A 20,566-nucleotide genomic window follows, 5' to 3' on the forward strand; every position below is an offset into this window, starting at 1 on the left:
CAGCGGGCGCGACGATTGCGCGCCGAAGGCGCGCCTAAGGCAAGCCCGTCTGCGCCCGTCCGCGACTGGCCGGGACTAGGGGCCTTATACTCTGCCCCTCCCATCACCTATAGCCCGGACCTACTTCGCAGCTACCAGGGCCCCTGGCCCATCACGACCAGTACCAGCTCTCGCATTTCTGCTCTCGGTATTGCCTCCCTCTCTTCCTCTCACCCCCCTCCTATTCTGGACACCCCGCCCACGACCTGTAGGGCTGCTCCTTCGCCAAACCCTAAAACTCTCACAGCTCTCTACCTCAACACCCGTTCTGCTGTTGCCCACTCGCACGAACTCTCGGTCCTATTAGACTTACAGGCCCCTGATCTCCTTTTCCTAACTGAGACCTGGTTCTGCGATGACTCCCTCCCCGCACTCCTATCCACTCTTCCTGCCCCCTACTACGCCCTCAGGGCTGACCGCCCTCCGGGCAGAGCCGGGGGCGGCGTGGCAGTCATCGCACGCACCGACTTCCCTTTCCAAATTCTCCCTCTACCTAACATTGCCACCACCGAATTCTTGGTGATCCGCACGGTGTCCACCTCCCCTCCTCTTACCTGTTTCCTTACCTATCGTCCTCCTCAGTCCCCAGTGCAGTTTCTCCCAGATTTTTTGGAGGTCCTGACTACCATTGCAATCAACAACTCCTCCATCCTGCTCCTTGGTGACTTTAATTTTTGGCCCTCCGATCCTGCCGAATGTCTGTCATCTAAGGATTTCTCTGAAACCCTCCACTCCCTTAATTTCATTCCCCACGTTCACTCCCCCACTCACATCAAGGGTCACCAGCTTGACCAAATCTGGTCCCTAAACTGTCCTGTGGAATCCTTATCTATCTCCCCTTGCACTTGGTCCGACCATCATTTGATTTCATTTCTCCTTCCTATCCTCCCCCCTGCTATGCCCCCCCGACCCAAAAACATCTGGGTCCGATCATGGGGCCGAGTCAACCTTGAGAACCTCTCCTCTCTCCTTGCTGGCTCTCTCCCGCCTCTTCAGGGCCTCACCACCGTCTCCCAGGCTGATGCTATAGACCAGTGGCTCTCCCGCAGCTGCGACTCCGTTGCCCCGCTCAAGCGCATTACCTCTAAACGCGACAAAGACGCCAACCGGTGGTTTACCCAAGAACTAAAAGCCACCAAACTTATTGTTCGCCGCGCAGAGCGGGCGTGGAGGAGAAACTACTGCCCCACTTTGAAACTGGAATATATCAATATCCTTAACCAGTACAAACAAAACATCCTGGAGGCCAAAACAGCTTATTTTTCCTCCAAAATCTTAGCAGCGGAGAACCAGTCCAAGGAGATCTTTTCCATCGTTCACAATCTGGCATTCTCGGACAGAACTACGCTTAAACCTGCCCCGTCAAATGACCTCTGTCTCTCTCTTAATAATTATTTCACCCAGAAAATTATCACCATCAAGGCCAACATCCCCCCACCCCCCCCCCCTCTTTTGTTGATCCCCAATGCCCCCCTCCCAAAGGCAAACTAACCACCTTTCCCCCTATCACTCGGGAAAACTTGACTTCACTGGTGCCTCTGATCAAATCTGGCTCCCCTCTAGATCCTTGTCCTGCCCATATCCTCCGTCACATCTTTGTCTCCTGTCCAGATCCCCCCACTCACCTCCTCAACAGCTCCCTCGCGCAAGGCATAGTTCCTAGTTCCATGAAGTCTGCGGTAATTGTGCCCATCCTGAAAAAACCTGGGGCAGATCCCTCTGTCCCTGCCAATTTCCGCCCCATCTCCCTCCTGCCATTTCTAGCTAAGGTGCTCGAGCGCCACGTCACCTGCGCTCTGAGCTCCTTTGTGGAGAAACATGGAGCCCTTGCCCCCCGCCAAGCTGGTTTCCGCCCCGCACACTCCACGGAGTCTGTGGTCATGTCGGTCCTCGACACCCTCAGGGAGGGCATGGACACTAATCATCACCAGGCCCTTGTGCTCCTCGACCTCTCAGCCGCCTTTGACACGGTGGACCACAACATCTTACTCTCCCGTGTCAGGGCGGCGGGGATCGATGGGACTGCCCTGGTCTGGTTGTCCTCCTTCCTGAGCGACCGCACTCAGGCTGTACGCCTGGGTGACTTCACAGCGGACTTCCAGAAAGTACAGTGCGGGGTTCCTCAAGGCTCATCTCTTTCCCCTCTTTTGTTCAATCTATATATCGCCCCACTTATCTTTTCTCTCCAACAGATGGAGGTCGCCGTATTTAATTACGCGGATGACCTCCAGCTGGTCTTTGATCTTTCCTCTCCTTCTTCTGTCCTCAACTTCCACACTGTCATGTTTCACATCAGGGACTGGATGAGCCATAATCACCTCAAACTTAACCCGGACAAAACCGAGTTGGTATTGACGGGCGGTTCCTCCAGCCCCTGGTCCCCCCTTTGCTGGCCTCCCTCTCTTGGTCCCCCTCCTGTCCCCTCCTCCTCTGTCAAAACACTAGGCATTAAGCTCAATTCTCAACTTACCCTTCACTCCCAGGTTAGCTCTGTGGTATCTTCCTCTTTTCTTTCACTACGTACTATCCGCAAGGTGTCCCGTTTCTTTACTTTTTCCGCTCTTAAACTTATTATCCTGGCCATGGTGGTGTCCCGCCTGGACTACGGGAACGCCCTGTATGCCGGCATCCCTGCATACAGTTTGTGCCGCCTACAACAGATTCAAAACCAGGCGGCCCGCCTAGCCTTCAACCTTCCCAAATTCCACCACTCCACCCCACTTCTAAAATCTCTTCACTGGCTCCCAGTATGGGCCAGAATTCAATTTAAACTCGCATCAATCACTTTTCTGGCCCGATCGGACCTGGCACCTGCCTTCATCTCCTCTGAGATTGTTCCCTATGTCCCCTCCAGGGACCTACGTTCTTCCTCTCAGTCCCTCCTCACCATCCCCCGCTTCCGGAGAAAAAAGTGGGGCGGCTCCAAATTTGCCTTTCTAGCACCAACCCTTTGGAATTCCCTCCCCCTTCACCTTCGTGCCAGCACCCTCTATCCCCAATTCCGTAAAAATCTTAAAACCTACCTTTTCACAAAATCCTTTGAATGAATGCCCAGCCCTTTCCCCCTGTTTCTTAAACCTCAGTCCCCACTAGCTACAGCGCCAAGAAACCGCCGGTATACGTGCGCTTTAAAAGTGCTTTTAAACTCAAACTCAAACTCAAGTCAGATGAATATTCTGCCTAGAGCCCTCCAGGACCCCCGCCAAGGATCTTCCTGTGTTTCTACTGAATGTCTCTCAGCACAGAGATCCCGACGCTAGGAGTCTTATCTTCACCTGCATAAGAGGGGGGGCCCCAATGTTACTAGCTCTGAATACTAAAAGTAGACTTTCAGCATAGCTGAGGCTTCCTTCTTGATGTGTCTTGCCGCACAGTCTCAAGGCACCGTGTGGGTCATTAACTTTGGGGATGGCGGTGAACATCCGGCTTCTCTGGTGTTTCGTATGGCCCCGGAGTCTCTGGCCACATAAGCCACTAGGCCCACTAAGCCCTCCACTAGTCTCTAGATCCCTACTATTGATCCAGCTCTCCTTCCTGATGAAGCCGCAGCCTCTAGTCTTGTCACTCCACTGGATGGTTGGGGAGGAGTCCCACCTGCCAGATCACACTGCTCGCCACTTAGGCTGCGGCACAAGTCGTGAGGGACAAACCAGTCAAAATCCCTCCAGTACCTGAGTTCGATGTGCTGACCTCCGTGTCCCCACCCTATGGTGCTTCTCAGTTGAGGTCTGCCGAATCATCCACTGCTCTGCTGTGCACAACCGGCCTCCACCCCCGCCACTTTCTCTGGGGCAAAGGCAGGCAAGGCCAGCTCTGGTGGGACTCTAGTGGGTGAGCGATGAGGGGGTCTCACCTCGCTTCCAGTCATGCCGGTGCGCCCTGTGTCAGCTACTACGAGGTAGCGTACTCTCGACCTCTCTCCACGGCGCCGCTATCACGCTGCAATCTCTGCCACCACACCCAAGATGGCCGGTCTGTCTTGCCTTTACGGCATGAGCATTCTCAAGAGGGCCGTCCATGGCCCTGGCAGGTTCTAAAAGGCTTCCTCTGCTTCTGAGCCTGGAGCTGTCGCATTTACCGGTCAGCACTCTGCCAGCGCAGCGTAGGTTAGGAGCCTCTGCCTCCGGGTCTCTTTGGCCATCCGACCTAGAGAATTGCCGCCTGCTACTGCATTCGTGGGTCTAAGTCTCTCTCCTCGCTCGTCTGCGTTGATTGATTTGGACCGTTTTATTTGCATTGAAGGGGCTCCCCCCCACCCTCCCCTCCACTGCGTTGTTGTGGGGTGCAGCTTTTAGATGCTTTGTAGGGGTGCTTTGGGAGACTGAGAAACACGTCTCACGCCGCTGCCATCTTGGCCACGCCCCCCCTTGGTAATGTTTTATAAAGGAGAAAAAAGACAAAAAGCTGACATTAGCAGTACTGACCTCATGGGACTCGTGAGGGCGCTTATCAAGGTAAACATTACATATAGGTGACAGGTCGACTATCAGGAACCCCCCCACTCCCGTCCCACCATCCCCCCCCCGCTCGCTGCTGGTCTGGTAACATGCAATAGTGATTACAACGAGGCTTATTACTAGGTGGTTCGACTATGGTTGTGTGTCTGTGTCTGGCAAACGCAGAAGGCAAAGGTATTTTGGGCAGGTTAATTCCAAGAAGTCTTGTGAGAGCAATGATATGTATGACTTACACAGTTCCCCAAAGAAAGCGCACTAGGTTAGCCAATGAAAGCGAGATCCTTTCCATGCCTAGGATGTGCCATAACTTAGGGAACTACCCTATGTGGGTGGGAATCTGTGTGGTGCCCCAGTGTGAGAGACTATTCTGCACGACTGCCCCTAGTGCTAGATCAATCTGTTTCCCTCTTCTAGATCTTATAGGGTACGTTATTGAATTAGGTAGGCCTAGAATTGTATAAGGGTGAAACGTGGCAGTTTTGTTTGAAGGTGTAGGTCTATGTCATCTAACACCTGCGACCAGTATGGGAGAATTAGCGGGCATTCCCACAGCAACTGAACCAGTGTCCCCTGTGATCCACATTGTCGCCAACAAAGCTCACTCTGTGCTGGATTTACTTTATGTAATCACACAGTGGTGTAGTACAAATACGTGGCCACTTCAGTAAGTGTTTCTGTTAGTGCTATATTGGTAGCTATATGTCTGGTTCTGTGATAGATTTGATCCCAGTCTTTCCTACCCAGTGGTCTCCCCAGCTCTCGTTCCCACCTAGCCTGACTGGGGTTGTGTATATATGTTTATTGCGTTGATTTAGGTGTACATAGATTTCCGAGATGAGTTTTCTATTGGAAGTTTTGGTGATCAGCCGTTTTTCTTATTGGGTGAGGCATCGCTGTGCATTGGGTTTGTTGCGCGGGTCTAGTATCCAGTGCATATAGCAAAGGCGTACAGTCTCGGGGAGTCCATAGTGCGTGCGCATTTGAGTAATGGGGCTCACTCCCTCTTCATCAAACATGTGACCTATTGAGCAGCACTCAGATTTCCGTCATCTTGTAAATGTCCCTGGTCCCACACCTGGGGTAGATTCGGGGTCTAAAAGCGGAGTCATGGGTGAGGGAAAGTGTGAGAAGTTGGCCTGATATATGATGTCACTAATTCTAGTGTACACCTTGTATCAGTCCAAACAACCCTTATGGTGATTGGTTGTAAAGTCAACCTTATAGACCAGCTATCCTAGTGGTAGCATGGACAAGAGCAGTCTTAGGCTAAACTCTGAATGGCATGTGAAGCCAGCTGTTATACCATATGTAATCCCTTGAATACCAAATGAAAGGACACCACAACAGATATATATATAAAAATAGAATGTATTTATTCTAGTCAAACCCTCAGCACTCTTTATGAGATTCGAGGTAAGTACAACACAGTCTTATTTAAGCATACATTAAGTCACACAGGTAAGTAATACAGTTAGGCCCTAGGGGCCACGCAAACCATATACGAAGTAAGTGGTATAAGGACCACTGTCACGAACACAGGATAGGCCTAGGCTTAGGGAATCGCTGGGGCTACACTATACTACCAACAGTTAGGAAGTGGGAGGCCCACGGGATTCAGGTGCAGAGTGGAAACACTCACGCGTAATGCGTAAAAGTCGATAGAATCACTAGCAGTTAGAAATAAGCAGTTTTAGGACACTTCTGGTATAGCTAGAAAGTCGAGACTCGGAAACTAGACCCTAGGATAGTCAATACCCTCGTGAGCACCGAAGTACCCAAGTTACCTAGCCCACAGGCTGCGGGTGCATAGGTGTGAACTTGCGTCGGGTTTCGTCGTGGACTTCTATGGAAGCCTGAAGGAAAGTTGCTGACAGGCAGTCAGTGAAGAGTGTCCGGTGGATCCCAAGGTGGGGATCAAGAAGGAAGGAGCCTGCAAGCAGAAGGGACAGAGTCTAGGTCACCAGCCAGGAGCCGGGAAGGAACCAGGCGATGTCGTGAAGATGCAGGTGAAGAGGTGAAGCTTGTCGCAGCAGTCACGGGTACCAGGAGACGTCGAGGACGACCAGGACCAGGAGGTGAGCTGTCCCACGAAGGCTCTTGCTGTCGGCGGCGTCAAAGTCGAGTCAGGACCCAACAAGCCTTGGCAAGCGGAACCCACGCAGGATGGAGGACTTGCTTCTGGTGTAGACCAGGAAGGTCTGGGGTGCTTCTCTTTCACAGAGGAGCGGGTGCCAGTCTGGAGGAGCCGGACCAGCAAGTTGAAAGTAAAGGTTCGTCGTCGCAGAGGCTACTAGCAACCGGACAACACGTCGAGCAACACAGGTGCAGAAGGGCCCCACGCAGAACACGTGAAGTGTGGGGAGCTGATCTTCTTTGCAGATGGTGCTCGGGAGTGGGGCTTCCCAATTCCCCAAGCACAGCCTCGAGGAAGCCTCAGAAGTCGCGCTAGTCAGTTACTAGCCACTTTTCCCAAGTCGCTGGTCCCACGTCCCTCGTCGCCTCCACGGGTCTCAGCTTCGCTGGAGATGTGGATCTAGTTCAGAGGTGTCTGGAAGTCTCGGCGCTGGTCAGTCTCTGCAGTCGTCCCTCGTAGGATTCAGTCACAAAGCAAGCAGCGGTCGCTGGATGGTGCCTGGTTGCCCAGGGTGGTCACTCCTTGGCCACAAGGGAGATTTCTTCAGTCTTCTTCCTGAGGTCGAATGTCGAAGGTCCAGAGTTTCTGTTCAAGTTGCAGGTTAATCTAATTTAGCAGGGCCCAACTAGCTACTAATATACTGGGCTAGTGGGCTGGGCTACCTGCAAGGTCCCTCCTATGGGTGGGACCAGGAAGGGGAGTGGCTACACCCCCTTTCCTTTGTCCAGTTTCGCGCCAGAGCTGGGGCTGGAGTGCCCCAGCACCGGTTTGAACTGGACTATGCATGGAGCACCTTGTGTGCCCCAGGCATGTCTCAATCCTTTCAGCCCTCCCTGCCCCAATACACTAAAGTCTGTCTGGGGAGGTGCTAGCACCTCCCCAAGCAGGAAACCTATTGTCCAGGCCTCCCTGGCTGGGAGGGCTCCCAGCAGCAGGAGGTCAGACTCGTGTCTGTGGCAGCAGCATCCATTTTGTGATGCTGAGGCTTTGGTGAGAGTTAAACAGCAAAGTAGGATTTTAACATGTCTCTCCCTCTAGAAGGGAGGAATAATATCCTCATCACCAGAAATGCTATGGGGGTATTATTCCAAAGTGTTAGACACCTTACACAACATGTTTTGATAAAGCCAAACCATAGTTACCATAACCGTTTAAGATTATAAGGCACTTTAAGAGTATATGGTAGGCTATATCATAGAACAGCTATAAGGAAATGGTTCCGAAAGCTGCAGACAGGCTCAGCTCATGCTAGAGCACCATCTCACATGTTACCAAGCACTCTGCCTCCAGGATTGTTAAGGCCTGCCATAGGAGTGGCTGATAGGTACACATGTGTCTATTTTAAGGGTAGATAGCAAGGGGTGATTACACGACCTTGCCCCAGCTGAGTGATCAGCCAGTTGTGTCTGATTGGAAGGCCAGACCAGGGGTGGCATAATACATGCTGCAGCCCTTGGGAGGCCTAGGGTACACCTATGCCCTGGGTACCTAGGGTACTCTGTACAGGGTCCAATAAGGTGATCCTTACCAATTGGGTATGTACCTAGGGTATATGGAGTCCATTTTAAAGAGAGAGCAGACAGCCTGAGACCCTGAATGGCAGGATATCAGGCCCACTAAGTCGAAAAACCAGCTAGACACTAGGCAAAAAGTTGGGGGTAACCATAGTCAGATATCCACCTTCCTACAGAAAGGATGTCAGTTCACACCGAACATTGGTCTGGTCCCATGTAACCATTGGTGTACGCATCGTTGTATGCAATTTCTTTAGGAAGGGAAGTTTCCCGAGGGATGTGCCTGCCACTGCTCTGTCTTGAAACAGCAAATGTTTATCGGACTCTGTCCGATTCCATTCCACCAAGTAGCGTAGCTGAGCTGCTTTGTAATACGATTGAAGGTCCGGGATACCCAAGCCTCTCTTATCATGGGGAAGAAAGCCCAGCTCTCTCCTCATACGAACCCTCCTTCCTTGCCATATGAACTGTAGTAGCTCTGTTTGTAGTCCAGGGAACATGCACCTTGGCGGCAGGAGCAGGAGTGTCTGAAAGATATACAGTATTTTGGGACGGACTGAAATCTTGATAGCGGCTATTCTTCCTAACCAGGAGATCTGATGGTGTTATCAGCGGACAAAATCGCTATGTATTTTTTTATATAGTTGTCGGTAATTGATGGAGACTGTTGATTGTGTTGTGGGTGCAAGTTTAATCTCGAGGTAGGGGATCGCCTCCGTCTCCCATTGAATAGGGTATTGCTGTGCCAGTTTAGCCACTAGCTGGAGTGGCATGGAGAGGTGGAGCGCCTGTGATTTCTCCACATTTATCCGAAAGCCCGATGCTGCTCCGAAGGCCTCCAGCTCTTTCCAGAAGGTTGGCAATGTCGCCAATGTAACATCGGCATAAATACTGATGGTGTGGTATTCTCCCCTGTCGTGTCGTTCCTATAAACCTATATAGGATCTGCACGTTCAGACAACATAGACCATGGGATTGGTGTCCAGACTGATCCCTGACACCCCCACTGGGTATGTTTGCTTGTATACCAGCCAGCTCACAGTGCCACTAAAAACCTCTTACCAAGGAGAGAATAGTTCTTAGCAACTATCGAACATTACAACTCTGCCCCATCAGGGATCGTGGAAACAGTGCGATACTTTTCGCTTAGTCACTCTTTCTCACTTTGCCTCAGAGAGACGCAGAATAAACGGTGGGGACGTTTTCAATAAGCATTTATTGAACCAGCGTAATTCTAGTGTAAAATTGGTGTGCTGAAACAACCATAAGACAGAAACAGATATAAATGATTATAAGCACCAACAGAGTAAAAGGATGGTAGATTTCTACCATAGTGCTAAAACAATCAATACAGCAGGTATAAATATACATGACAATAAAATGCGTACTCCTGCGATGCCACCCTAACTAGATGTACCTAAGTGTACCTAGCATGTACGTAGGTGTGGAGCCAAGAATCCCTCTAGGATAAAGGCAACACCATTACCTGAAGTGAGAGACTGTGGGACCCCGTCGTGGTCTGTAGAGGGACACACCGCGAGGGATGTCAGACCACTGCCAGCTGGAGTGTCTGCGTGCAGGAACCTCAGTGTCTTGCGTCAGTGTCAGCATGGAAGTCCTTTTTCTCCTCTCCCTGCCTCAGCAAATATATGGTGTTTATATAGCCAAAGTGGTACATTCAGGGTATCTATCTTGCTCTGTCATGTCGGACTTAGGATCACGGAAAGAATGATCCTTATGCATAGTTATTATGCAGGAGATGGTAGTCCTGCTGAGTTTCCAAGAATCCTCATGCATAATGGAAGAGGCTACTTTTCAGGGAAAACCCCATGTCATTTAGGCATTACCTTAACTGGGTAAAAAGTCAGTACTAAGAACTGTTATGTAGTGTAATGTCAGGGGAATATAGGTGAAAGGTCTGGTTGCTATCTGGGCATATGTCAGGCACCTGTATGAAACATAACACCCCCAAAACTCACTCCGGTGATCTCAGGATCATCCTGGACCCTCTGTGCCAAAGGTTCCATATATAGGGCTAACCGGGGCGTTAAAGGGCACCCTTGGCGTGTGCCCTTACCTATCGGCAACAAGTCAGAGCTGTAACCATTGAACCGAACCGTTGCCATGGGACTATGGTAGCAATTTGAGATATGCGTTGGGAATTTCTCGCCCAGCCTGAAGTATATCAGGACCTGCTCCAGGTAGGGCCAGTGAACTCTGTCGGAAGCCTTCTCTGCATCCGTCTCTAGGAGCATGAATTCATCTGGTATGTGGGTTGCCTTTTCTATGACATGTAAGAAGCGTTTTGTGTTATCGCTTGTTTGTCTCAGGGGGATGAAGCCTGCTTGGTCTGGGTCAATGATGGCCGGCATGTATGGGTTAAGTCTATGGGTGAGGATACCCGTGACCAGTTTCAGTTCTACGTTCAATAGTGAGATGGGCCGGTATGAACTGCACTGTGTTTTGTTTTTACCTGGTTTAGGAATAACTGTGACTGAGGCAGTGAGCATTGAGGTTGGGATCGCCCGGGGGTCGGCAAAGGAGTCAAATAGTCGCATTAGGATGAGTGCAAGAATGAGGCAGAAGGTTTTATAAAAGGTCGATGAGTATTCGTGGGGGCCAGGAGATTTCACAAATTTTAAATGGGAAATGGCAGTTATAACTTTCTCTATGCGTATCTCATATTCTAGGGTTTTGGCTTGTTCCGGCCAAAGGGGGAATGAATGTGCGGATTGGAGGTATTGTGGGCTATCCGTGGGGGTCTAAACTTTGGCACGAGTATAGGCGTGAGTAGAACTCTCAAAATGTCTCTACTATGGCTTTGTCTTCTGTTACCAGTTCCCCTGCTGATTTATATATCGAGGGAACTCCCAAGCCATAGCTTGTTTGCTAGGAGCCGGCTGCATTTGTCTCCGCCATTCTCTTAACCTTTAAATTTAAAAAAAGCTAGATCTATGGCTCATTGGTAGTTTTTCACATTTCTGTGGGTCCCACTTCCAAGGTTTATTTCTTGGTATAAGCTGTGTACAATTGAACTCCCTATTTTAACAGCTCTTGAGCTTCTGGTTCCCCACATCTGAGTGAGCCAAAATGCCTTAGACTATGTATGGTCTGATACCAGGAACCCAATTGTGAATTACCACACCATAGGTTGGAGGGGCAGTCCACCCCAGGCTCTGGATTGGTGCAATTGCCTTTGAGTGAATGAACAGCAATCCTAGTCCCCCAAATGTATTGCTGTTGATTGTGGCAGCCGAGGTCCAGTTGCTCTGAGTTGTTTTTATTTGTTCAGCCTGTTTCATCATGCTCCTGTTTGTGGACAGGCAACTAAACAGGAGGCAAAGTAAATCACAACACCTGGGTGGCTAGTGTTGTTGTTGGCCCCTTATATGGTACATTTATGAATGGACTGGAGTTATCCTCCTCGTGGGAGACTGAGGGAGGTGTCCATAATGATTCAATGTAGTGGTGAGAATAGTTTTCTTAGCGCATCTTGGACGGTTAATAACAATGGTTTTATTAAAATTTTGGCAGGCTGTACTTGGTTCCGCAAGGGCAGCAGAGATATGTACTTGGCTAACCAGGACAGCCTGCCAGATGTAGAGATCACCACTGGCATAGAGACGTTCTCAGTGCCTTAAGAACAGCTACCTCCTCTGAAGGAACTGAAGCGTTTCAGTGTGGGCACCTCATTCAGTGTGCTCAGAAAGTTCTTTGATTTTCAAAAACAAACTCTCAAAACAGGGACGTTGTTTTTGAAAAACAGAAAATAAATGTCCCTTACATGTTGGGTGTTTTTTTTTTTACCAGCGTCTGGGGTTGATTTATTTGTTTTCCTGTTTGGAACGCCAGGCTTTTCCTTTTACCAGTCACAAATGTAACAGTTCTCCCATCCTCCTTATTGCAAATGCATTCGTATTTAATAAGACGTATGTGATATTTGTCACATTTGTGACAGAGCATCCATCCACCAAACTGCAAATCAGGCCCAAAGGACATCACAATGTCCAACCTGAATAGGGTAGATGGTTTGTGGTACGTTGACCAACAGCCCAGTGTCATTTGAGCGGTCTGTCCAGCGTTTGCATTGGTGGAGCCCGTGGGCATTCTAGTGGTTAGAAACATTGATGGTTTGCCCAACTCTAAATAGAACGAGGAGACTCTGGCATTGGCAGACACATTAGTGACAGAATACCCTGTCGACCATATTCCTAAAAAGGCCTTGTATGCTATATCAAAATCATTGGATTGTCTGTGTGCCTCTGCCTTATCATTGGAATCAACCAGCGAGTTGGATAGCTTCCTTGTAGCTTTTGTCCAAGGTTCGCATTTTGAGAAACTTAAAATGATTGCTGCGCCCTCCCATTTTTACTACTTTTATTGTCCTAACATCTGGTATTTGATGTCTGTCTGGTGTATCGTAGGCTGTCTGACAAGACTTGCAGGTGCCTATTGTCTACCCTCTAAATAAAACTGGTGGAATTTAAATGCACATATTTTTCAAATTGTTTTGTCAGCTGTAATTGAACACAAAGCATATCAAAAATGGGCCTTGTTATTTCAGGTACACTGCATCAGCACAGAGTTCACCCCTCGAAAACATGGTGGTGAGAAGGGGGTTCCTTTTCGGATTCAAGTTGATACTTTGAAACAGAATGAAAATGGGGAATACGTAGATGAGATCCATTCAGCTAGCTGCCAAATCAAAGTATTTAAGGTAATCACTATTATTTAGGTAAACATACAACTGTTGGCATCTTTCCATGCATTCTCGTGACATGTTTGCTTATGATTGTCCCTAGGGCTGGCTCCTGCATACTTTATAAGGCTGACTGTTACTGGGCTAGTTGGCCCTCCAAATAATAGAATCTGTTTAAGTTTTAAGAGTTTCCACTAATACTGCAAATAAACTACAATGAAATTCATTCTACGTGAATTCATCTCAGACAAATGCACCATGAAAACATGAATGGATTTAATTATTTATTGAGCTGAGCATCCTACCTGACCGCATAAAAGATGTCTGAAAAAGGGAGGGAGTTGGACCTTGTTGCAGTATAAACATTCTCTCACCAGATATGATAAAAAAAAGCTGGCATAATGCAGATTGATAACGTATTTCAGCATGAAGAAGGTTCATATCTCTTATCTAGGATTTAGGCCTGTGTCTACCGATACAGTTGAAATTGTTTGTTACTTAGGAATAAGTGCCTCAGATTTCCTGGTAATGGCTTTCACCCGTGTTTGTAGCTACTTTGTTTGCCTGCATGGCTTGGTGCTACCTACATCCAGTAGTGTTTCCTTCATTGCAAGTAATCCCTTACCTGCATACTATTCTGGATCTTAAGCAGGTTACCTAAAACCCACCTCCTTCTCTGGGCTCCCTGTACTGTTTGTGGATAAGGCAAGAGGCCAGAAGCCGCTCAGTGGTGCAAGGGACACAGTATGAGCACTAAAGTAATAATGATGGTTGATTAATTCTGGCTCCTGGTTTGCCTTCTGCTCAACAGTGACTGTATGGCAGCTATCCTACCTTATTAACAATTAATTCTCTTAAGACCTTGTCCTTATATGTTGAAGAGGCTCCAGCCACTGGCAGTTCTCCTTAAGTGACTTCATGAGCAGTCTTGCCTGAGCTATTCAGAATATCTCTACAAACGGTCTGACCTTCAGGGTCTGACTTACCTTCACACCTGATGCTACTAAGTCCTGCCCATATTCCATATTTAACAATTGATGTTTTACGAGCTGTGTTCCTAAGCAGTCCAGTGCCTTTCCTGCTAACTTTTGGTGCGGTGAAATGGTAAACCTTAAATTGAGCTTCCCTTCCTTCTTTAAGAGCTTTGTGTACTCTACTATGAAAACATGTCCTGGTTAAAATTAAGAAGTGGGGCCTCGTGACATTGATTGTCCTCATTACACTACTTTACCTGCAAGTAACACAGCACACATTTTCATTTAGCAACAAAGTTACTAGTTTGAGCCCAGATTTAGATGATTCATTGGGTGGTCCATTGTTATTACGCACACTCTGATCTAAAAATATATTCGCAAATTACGTCTATTAACCTGATTGACACAATTCATTGTCAAAATCATTAAATACATAAAGGGAGAAGGATAAAAAATGAGACTATTTTAGGGACTGAGAATGGCTAAAAAACCCAAACAGGTAATGTGTGGGCAGGGTTAGGAATGTTTTCAAAGAGACACGTTTAGTGCGACGTCTGGGGAAAATGGGAAGCAGATAAACAAATATGCATGTTTAGTAGCGGGTGTAAAAACAGATGTACAAAGGCATATATATTATTGGATGGAAAAAGAAGAGTACTCAAAAAGACTTGTTTAGAATTGGGCTGGAAAACCGATATTCAAGGTGCAAATTTGAATGATAGGTTAAGTGTCACCAAAATGGAAAGAAGCAAATATAATATCATGGAATAAGTGGAAGTGGCAAGAGAAAGATATATTTATTCTGGGTTTGAAAAGGGTAAGCTGATGGACAAGAAAACAATTTAATGGGTGGTGATGCTCAGAGAAATTAATTTCGTATCAGGTGCGAAAAGAGAAAGCGAATATGCAAAGACCCACATTTTGTCTCATGTGGGTAAAAGGAAGTGGACACAGAAATAGGGAATATTAAAATTGAGTGTGAAAGGAGGTCATAACCTGGAATCAGATAAGGTAAATATTAATGAAACTCTTGGGTAATGGCCAAGGTAGAAGATTGACAGTACTAGTGGTCTTAAAAACCAGCAGGAATTTTCTCAGGGGTTAAATTCCTGTCTAGCAGACCTGTTAAGTTGGAAAAATGCATCGACATTTGAAAGATGTTTTCCTACTGTAACCTAAAACATAAATGTCAGAACTAGTTGTCATGATTTATGTCTGGACAGTCTGATACTTGTAGACATTCTCATGCATTTTGCTTCCTTGTTTTTGAAGCCAAAAGGAGCAGACAGAAAGCAGAAAACAGATCGTGAGAAGATGGAGAGGAAAAATGCGCAAGAAAAGGAAAGATATCAGCCTTCCTATGAAACGACGGTCCTGGCAGAGGTAAATTTGTTCAATGACTTGTAGAACAGAGAATGATATTTGGATGGTAGACAGTGAGCCAATGATCTGTTAATTACAGCTGCTGCTGGACAGAGGTACAATTAGGTAAACATTGAGTGTAATTTTAGAAAGGGGAGGTCGAAAAGTGAAATGCACTACCAGGAATCATGAATCCCCCTAATTTGTTAGGTTGTTCCCAGACTCTTGACATTTGCTCTACATCCTTTAAATAGGTTCCAAGTGTGCCTATTTCGTCATGTGTTTGCTACTATTTTTAATGGTAAGATCATGCCTGACCAATAAACCATTTTCTTGGCATTTAGCTAAGAATCATGGTTACGACTTCTAACCCATTCGTTTTCTAAATATTTAAGATATAGGTTGGGATACCAAGAAAAAGCAATCTCTGGTGAATTCAGGGACAAATATATATTAGTAATAAGGTAATTCTCCCTGCTCTTATATATTTAATTGCTATGTTCCCAAAATTAGTTGCAATGTAGTACAGTTATCTAATTAAGCAATACAATCCAAGATTCAGCGCTCTCCCAGGTTGTTTCTGACTGGGGTGAAGTCAGAGGACCTTGGGCGAAGCCTTCCTCCCCTTTACATTTCGCAGCTGTTGTATATCAGACCCTTAAAACCTGGGGAAAAATTTGCAAAATTGTTAGATGGTGGCCTTTAGGTGAAAGGTTACAAGAAGCATACTTGTGGGATTTTAGCTCTGCCATTTTTCCCATTGAAGTACATGGCAGCGAATGCCTTGTTTTGAGGGTCACAAAAAGAAACCTATGGAAAGGGTGAGAACATTTTTTGATCACAATATAAGTAATAGCAATATAAATCATTTTTTAGTACTGCTACTCTGATTTTAGGAATTGTGGTTAGTTGTAAGGTGATTTCCCCTTGTGAAAAATGCTGATCTTCTTTTGGAATTTCATGAACCATGCTGGACAGAAAAGCGTCTTTTCTCTCATGCTTTTCTCAAGGAAATTACTTTGCATGCTCCAGAAGCTGGAATGAGTGCATATTTTCTGTAAACTACTTATATTGTTCTTAACCATGTAAGAAAAAAGTGTGGCATGCGGAGTAAAACATGGACTTTTAACAACAGCTACAGTCTCAGTTGATTAGCCAGGGTGTTGTAGCCTCGCCAAAGTGTTCTATTAAGCAGCAAGAAAGCCCTTATTATGTATTCAAGATAGATGAATGCATGTTGCTCGAATAGGAGCTGTAGAGTTTCCTATGCAGCAGATTGCATTAAATGAACAAAATGAAGGCTTATCTTATGCGACTTGAGTTATCGTTAGTGTTCTAGAAACCTAAAATAAGGCACATTTTATATAAAGTTTCATTAATGGCCCTCATGATTTTCAGAAAAAGTCTAGCATGCTGAGTGAAACTTTCAACAGCAGCCGCAGTCTGTCAGTTTATTCCCCAGAGAACTAATATTTTGCATTTCCTGAACTCCAGTTAACTGGATTGGGAGCTGTTGCACGTAAAGTCTTCTCTATGGAACATGTAATCAACACAAGGACCGACCCATACACCCAGTACGGAACCCGGGTCAACTTAGTAAAGAAGTACCCAGCGGTCCAGTGGGTACTATTTTCTCAGAGATCTACAGCACCACTGGCACCTGTCCACTAAAGGTGTGGTAGTATATCAATAAATTTGGTAATAGGCCCATGATCTAATGCCAATGCGATATATATTTTTTTTACAGCATAGCAACATCATGAAATAGAATGTGGGTGTGTAAGTTATACTCTAAGGAAAGTGCAGGCGGCACAAGGTGCAAAAAGCGCTCAGTTCAAAACAACTTATTTACATATATACATCCAAAAGACATGAGCTATCCAAATACAATCCCAATCCTCACTGAGTCTGCCTGTCCAGTGCATATCAGACACAAATTGTTACTATGCGTGCCGGATGGATTCTTTTAACAGAACCCTTTCGTAATAACCATCATTGGGATGTGTTTGTGACTTGCATTCATGGCTGCTCTGCTAGTTGCTTCTGTATAAAGCTATCAATCAGTCAGCACTGTCCTGATGAGACCCATAAATTAGTTCCTTTTGGGTCGAAGCGTCGACAACCTATGGAGTTATTAGGTGAACAAACCTCCATCTTGGGTATATACTCCTGTTCATGTTGAAATTCACTGTGGATACCTTGTGTCTATTGGATGTATAGAAGTAAATATGTTGTTTTGTACTGAGCCCTTTTTACATCTTGTAACACCTACACTGATGTTTCTATTTAATGATGTCATGATGCTGTAAAATAATACACCACATTGGCATTATATTTGATATACTATCTCACATTTTTGTGGATCAGGTACTAGTGGTATGGTAGATCGTTGAGAAAAGTGTACACATGGGACCATTGAGTATTTCTTCTTCTATGGAATAGTCTGAAATAAATTAGCATTAAAGTGTTAATGCAGAAATGAAACCAACCAGCTAGTTAAAAATGTGAGAGGAAGTATGTATGGTAACATATTTTAAATGCTTATAAATAATGAGAGAGATCTGCACCCAAATCCAGCATCCCCTTCCATATCTATTTCCAGAGATTATCCACTCTGTCAATTAGTAGCTCCTTCATTTCAAAATATGACAATTTTGTTAGACATTATAGCATTTTTCAATTGTCCATTTAAATGTATGGCAGGAGATTTTTTTTTTTAAGGTGCATGAAGCTATCTGCAGAATTACATCATATTTAAAATGAATTGATGGGTGTTCCGGTGGATAGTTAGATCCTCCAAATGAGCTGCTACTTGGACATTTAATTTTTATTTATACTTTCCCCCTACTTCGTTTTGTAAGTAGTTGAATCTCCAAGCATTAATATGCACTGGATTCAACATCATTTTTATTATGCGTTAAATACAAGGAAATGATGACACATTTAAAAATGTGTATATATTATTAATTAAAACCTATTTTAAAATAGGTAATAGTGTAAATTAGGCAGAACAATAGGGGTAATATTTTTAAATAGACAGTTATGGGCTACATAATTTCCACACACTTGTGAATATTCATATATATGTCAATGTTCTATACGGACACTTTTATTTCAGGAACTTGTATCTACAGAGATGAGCACCATTTTCTTGTACGTATACAGCCTTCTGCACATGAAAGCAAATGATTCTTCAGCTGTCTTGTTCAGCAACATGTCTACCAGTACAGGCACAGTCTGTGAACAAGGTGAACATTATAGATCTTTATAAGAACTCTAATTTTCACAAGCAACTGTTAGGGGAAGAGGGTTTAGTGAAATGTGGGATGGATCTTTAACGGGGTCTGTCCCAGGTACTAGATCTGAATCACCTTGGTAGATATTGAATGACAAAGAGCCAATCAAAATACAGCATTTTGGTAGTGCACAACTGACTGATTTATAATACATTATACAGAACAGTATGAAGAAGAATGTGTTAAACAGATATGCAACCACAATTAATGTTATTTTGATAAAAATACAGAACTGGGTTGGGCACCATGTGGGCATGCCAATGTTTTGCGGTAAGACTCATGTTTAAAGATCTAAAAACCTTACCAATTGCATAGATAAAAGAAAAAGTCATTGTCTAATGTGAATAATTGTTTCATAGGAAATTTGTAACCTTAAAAAGATGTACATACTTCTAGAAAAGGTTAGCTTGCATGTGTGGCGAGAGCTTAATTGGACGTGTACTGTTTTATTGCAAAACTAAAATGAATGCTGGTCAATTGAATGCAACAATTAAGGCTTATAGATCTCATTTCTTGCTGTGTAATGAATATAAATTGATCACAGTTTTTGGTGTTTGTCCCAGATGAGAACTGAGCCTATAATTGAAGATGCAGTTGAACAAGAGCAGAAAAAGTCCAGCAAACGGACTTTGCCAGCAGACTGCGGTGATTTTCTGGCAAAGCGAGGCAGTGTAAGGGAATTCCGCTTTAATTTTTAATGTGAAAGATGTCTTGTGCAAATTATTGGTGTTAAATATAGGATAAATGTTCATGTCTAACAGTCTTCTTCACTTTTTACGTTGCATCAACCAACCCCATGCTATCCGTGACTTCCAACTTAATGCTTGTTTTCTTGGAAAGCTACTGCTGATTGCCTCTCAGCAATGAACTCTTCCTAAATATAACACTGAAGGAAGCAATGCTGTTTGCTTTTACAGGCGAAACACCTTAGTTAATGCAATATATCAAATATAAGGAAAACACAGTCACACACTTTGACTTTTGTATGTTTTTTGGGGGATGTGTTTCTCCTCTCCTCCTTTAATCTTGTTCTACCTTTGTGTATCCTGTTTTTTTATATAAGGTTGCTTGTAAAGGACATGTGTTCTTTTCAGTTCATCTTTGTTGTTGTTTAGTATAGTTTCACTTTAATCCTACATTAATGAATGAACTATAAGATTTGTTAGGTTCATACTAGCAATAGTGTCTCTTGGCTAATTCATTTTGTACTAAAATCACTTGAATTCATTTGTGAACCACTCAAATTTTGCAAATCCTGATTTTGTTTTTGAGCCATATATGTGGCATGCATTTAATGTGAAAGAAAATGTTAAGCTTAGCGAAACATTAAAATGGGCCTTATAGTGATGACTGTGACTGCTAGGATTAGAATGTCAGACCTTTATGAACTAACAATTTTGTAAACCCTCGTCGGAGGGCAAGTCTTTACTCTAGGGAGAAGTGGAATGGGGATAATGCGTGAAGGGGTTACTCTGGGTACCCTAAGTACAGCATGTAGTTAAGCATGCTTCTGGAATGCTATTCAATACAAGTATGGACTGCCTAATCCAATCCATTGTTTGCAAGATGTAAGTTATACTCTGAGGAAGGAACTACCGAGTAAGTTAATTTGCTTGGAAAGTCCCCATCTGTGGTAGTTATGAAGCGGTAGGAGAAATCAGTTTTGGCTTTGCCCAAAGGCAGAACGAGTTAGTCACATCAACTAGGTCTGGACTCTCGTCCACCATGATTGTTAACATGAATCTCCACTATCTAGTTGTCCTTCCTGTCTGGCTTTAAAAGAGCGAACATGGCCTGAAGAGCACATAGGTTTGCAGACTATATTCTCCACTTGGATTAATGGTCTTCATTAGATGAGGGCCATCTCCATTACACAGGTCTGAAAACTGGAAAAGTTTTGAACCCCTGTAAATTGCTGGAATCCCTGATTCAGTGTTGGCTAGGGACATGGCGGTATTCACTCTACAAGCCTATTGTCAGAAAATACCATATAGCATTCAGCTGTAGGGTGGCTGGAGTGCGGTTGTCCTGAGTGGGAGATGCTATGCCACATTTTTCTGGTCTTTCAGCTGTTAGATTGGCCTGAAATCT

At 45.2% G+C, this 20,566-nt stretch overlaps 1 protein-coding gene across 7 annotated transcripts in view; it reads left to right on the plus strand.

The window, feature by feature from the left end:
- Nucleotides 1-20,566, plus strand: part of UBP1 (upstream binding protein 1) — a 533,655-nt gene that overhangs the window by 285,438 nt on the left and 227,651 nt on the right. For all 7 annotated transcript variants that reach the window (XM_085607613.1, XM_085607611.1, XM_085607612.1 and 4 more), the window contains exons 6-8: nucleotides 12,709-12,861; nucleotides 15,090-15,200; nucleotides 19,039-19,146. In XM_085607613.1, the coding sequence (XP_085463739.1) occupies nucleotides 12,709-12,861; nucleotides 15,090-15,200; nucleotides 19,039-19,146 (372 nt within the window). The remainder of the gene's footprint in view (nucleotides 1-12,708; nucleotides 12,862-15,089; nucleotides 15,201-19,038; nucleotides 19,147-20,566) is intronic.

This window comes from Triturus cristatus, chromosome 5_2 (genome assembly GCF_964204655.1).
Source record: "Triturus cristatus chromosome 5_2, aTriCri1.1, whole genome shotgun sequence".
NCBI lineage: Eukaryota > Metazoa > Chordata > Amphibia > Caudata > Salamandridae > Triturus > Triturus cristatus.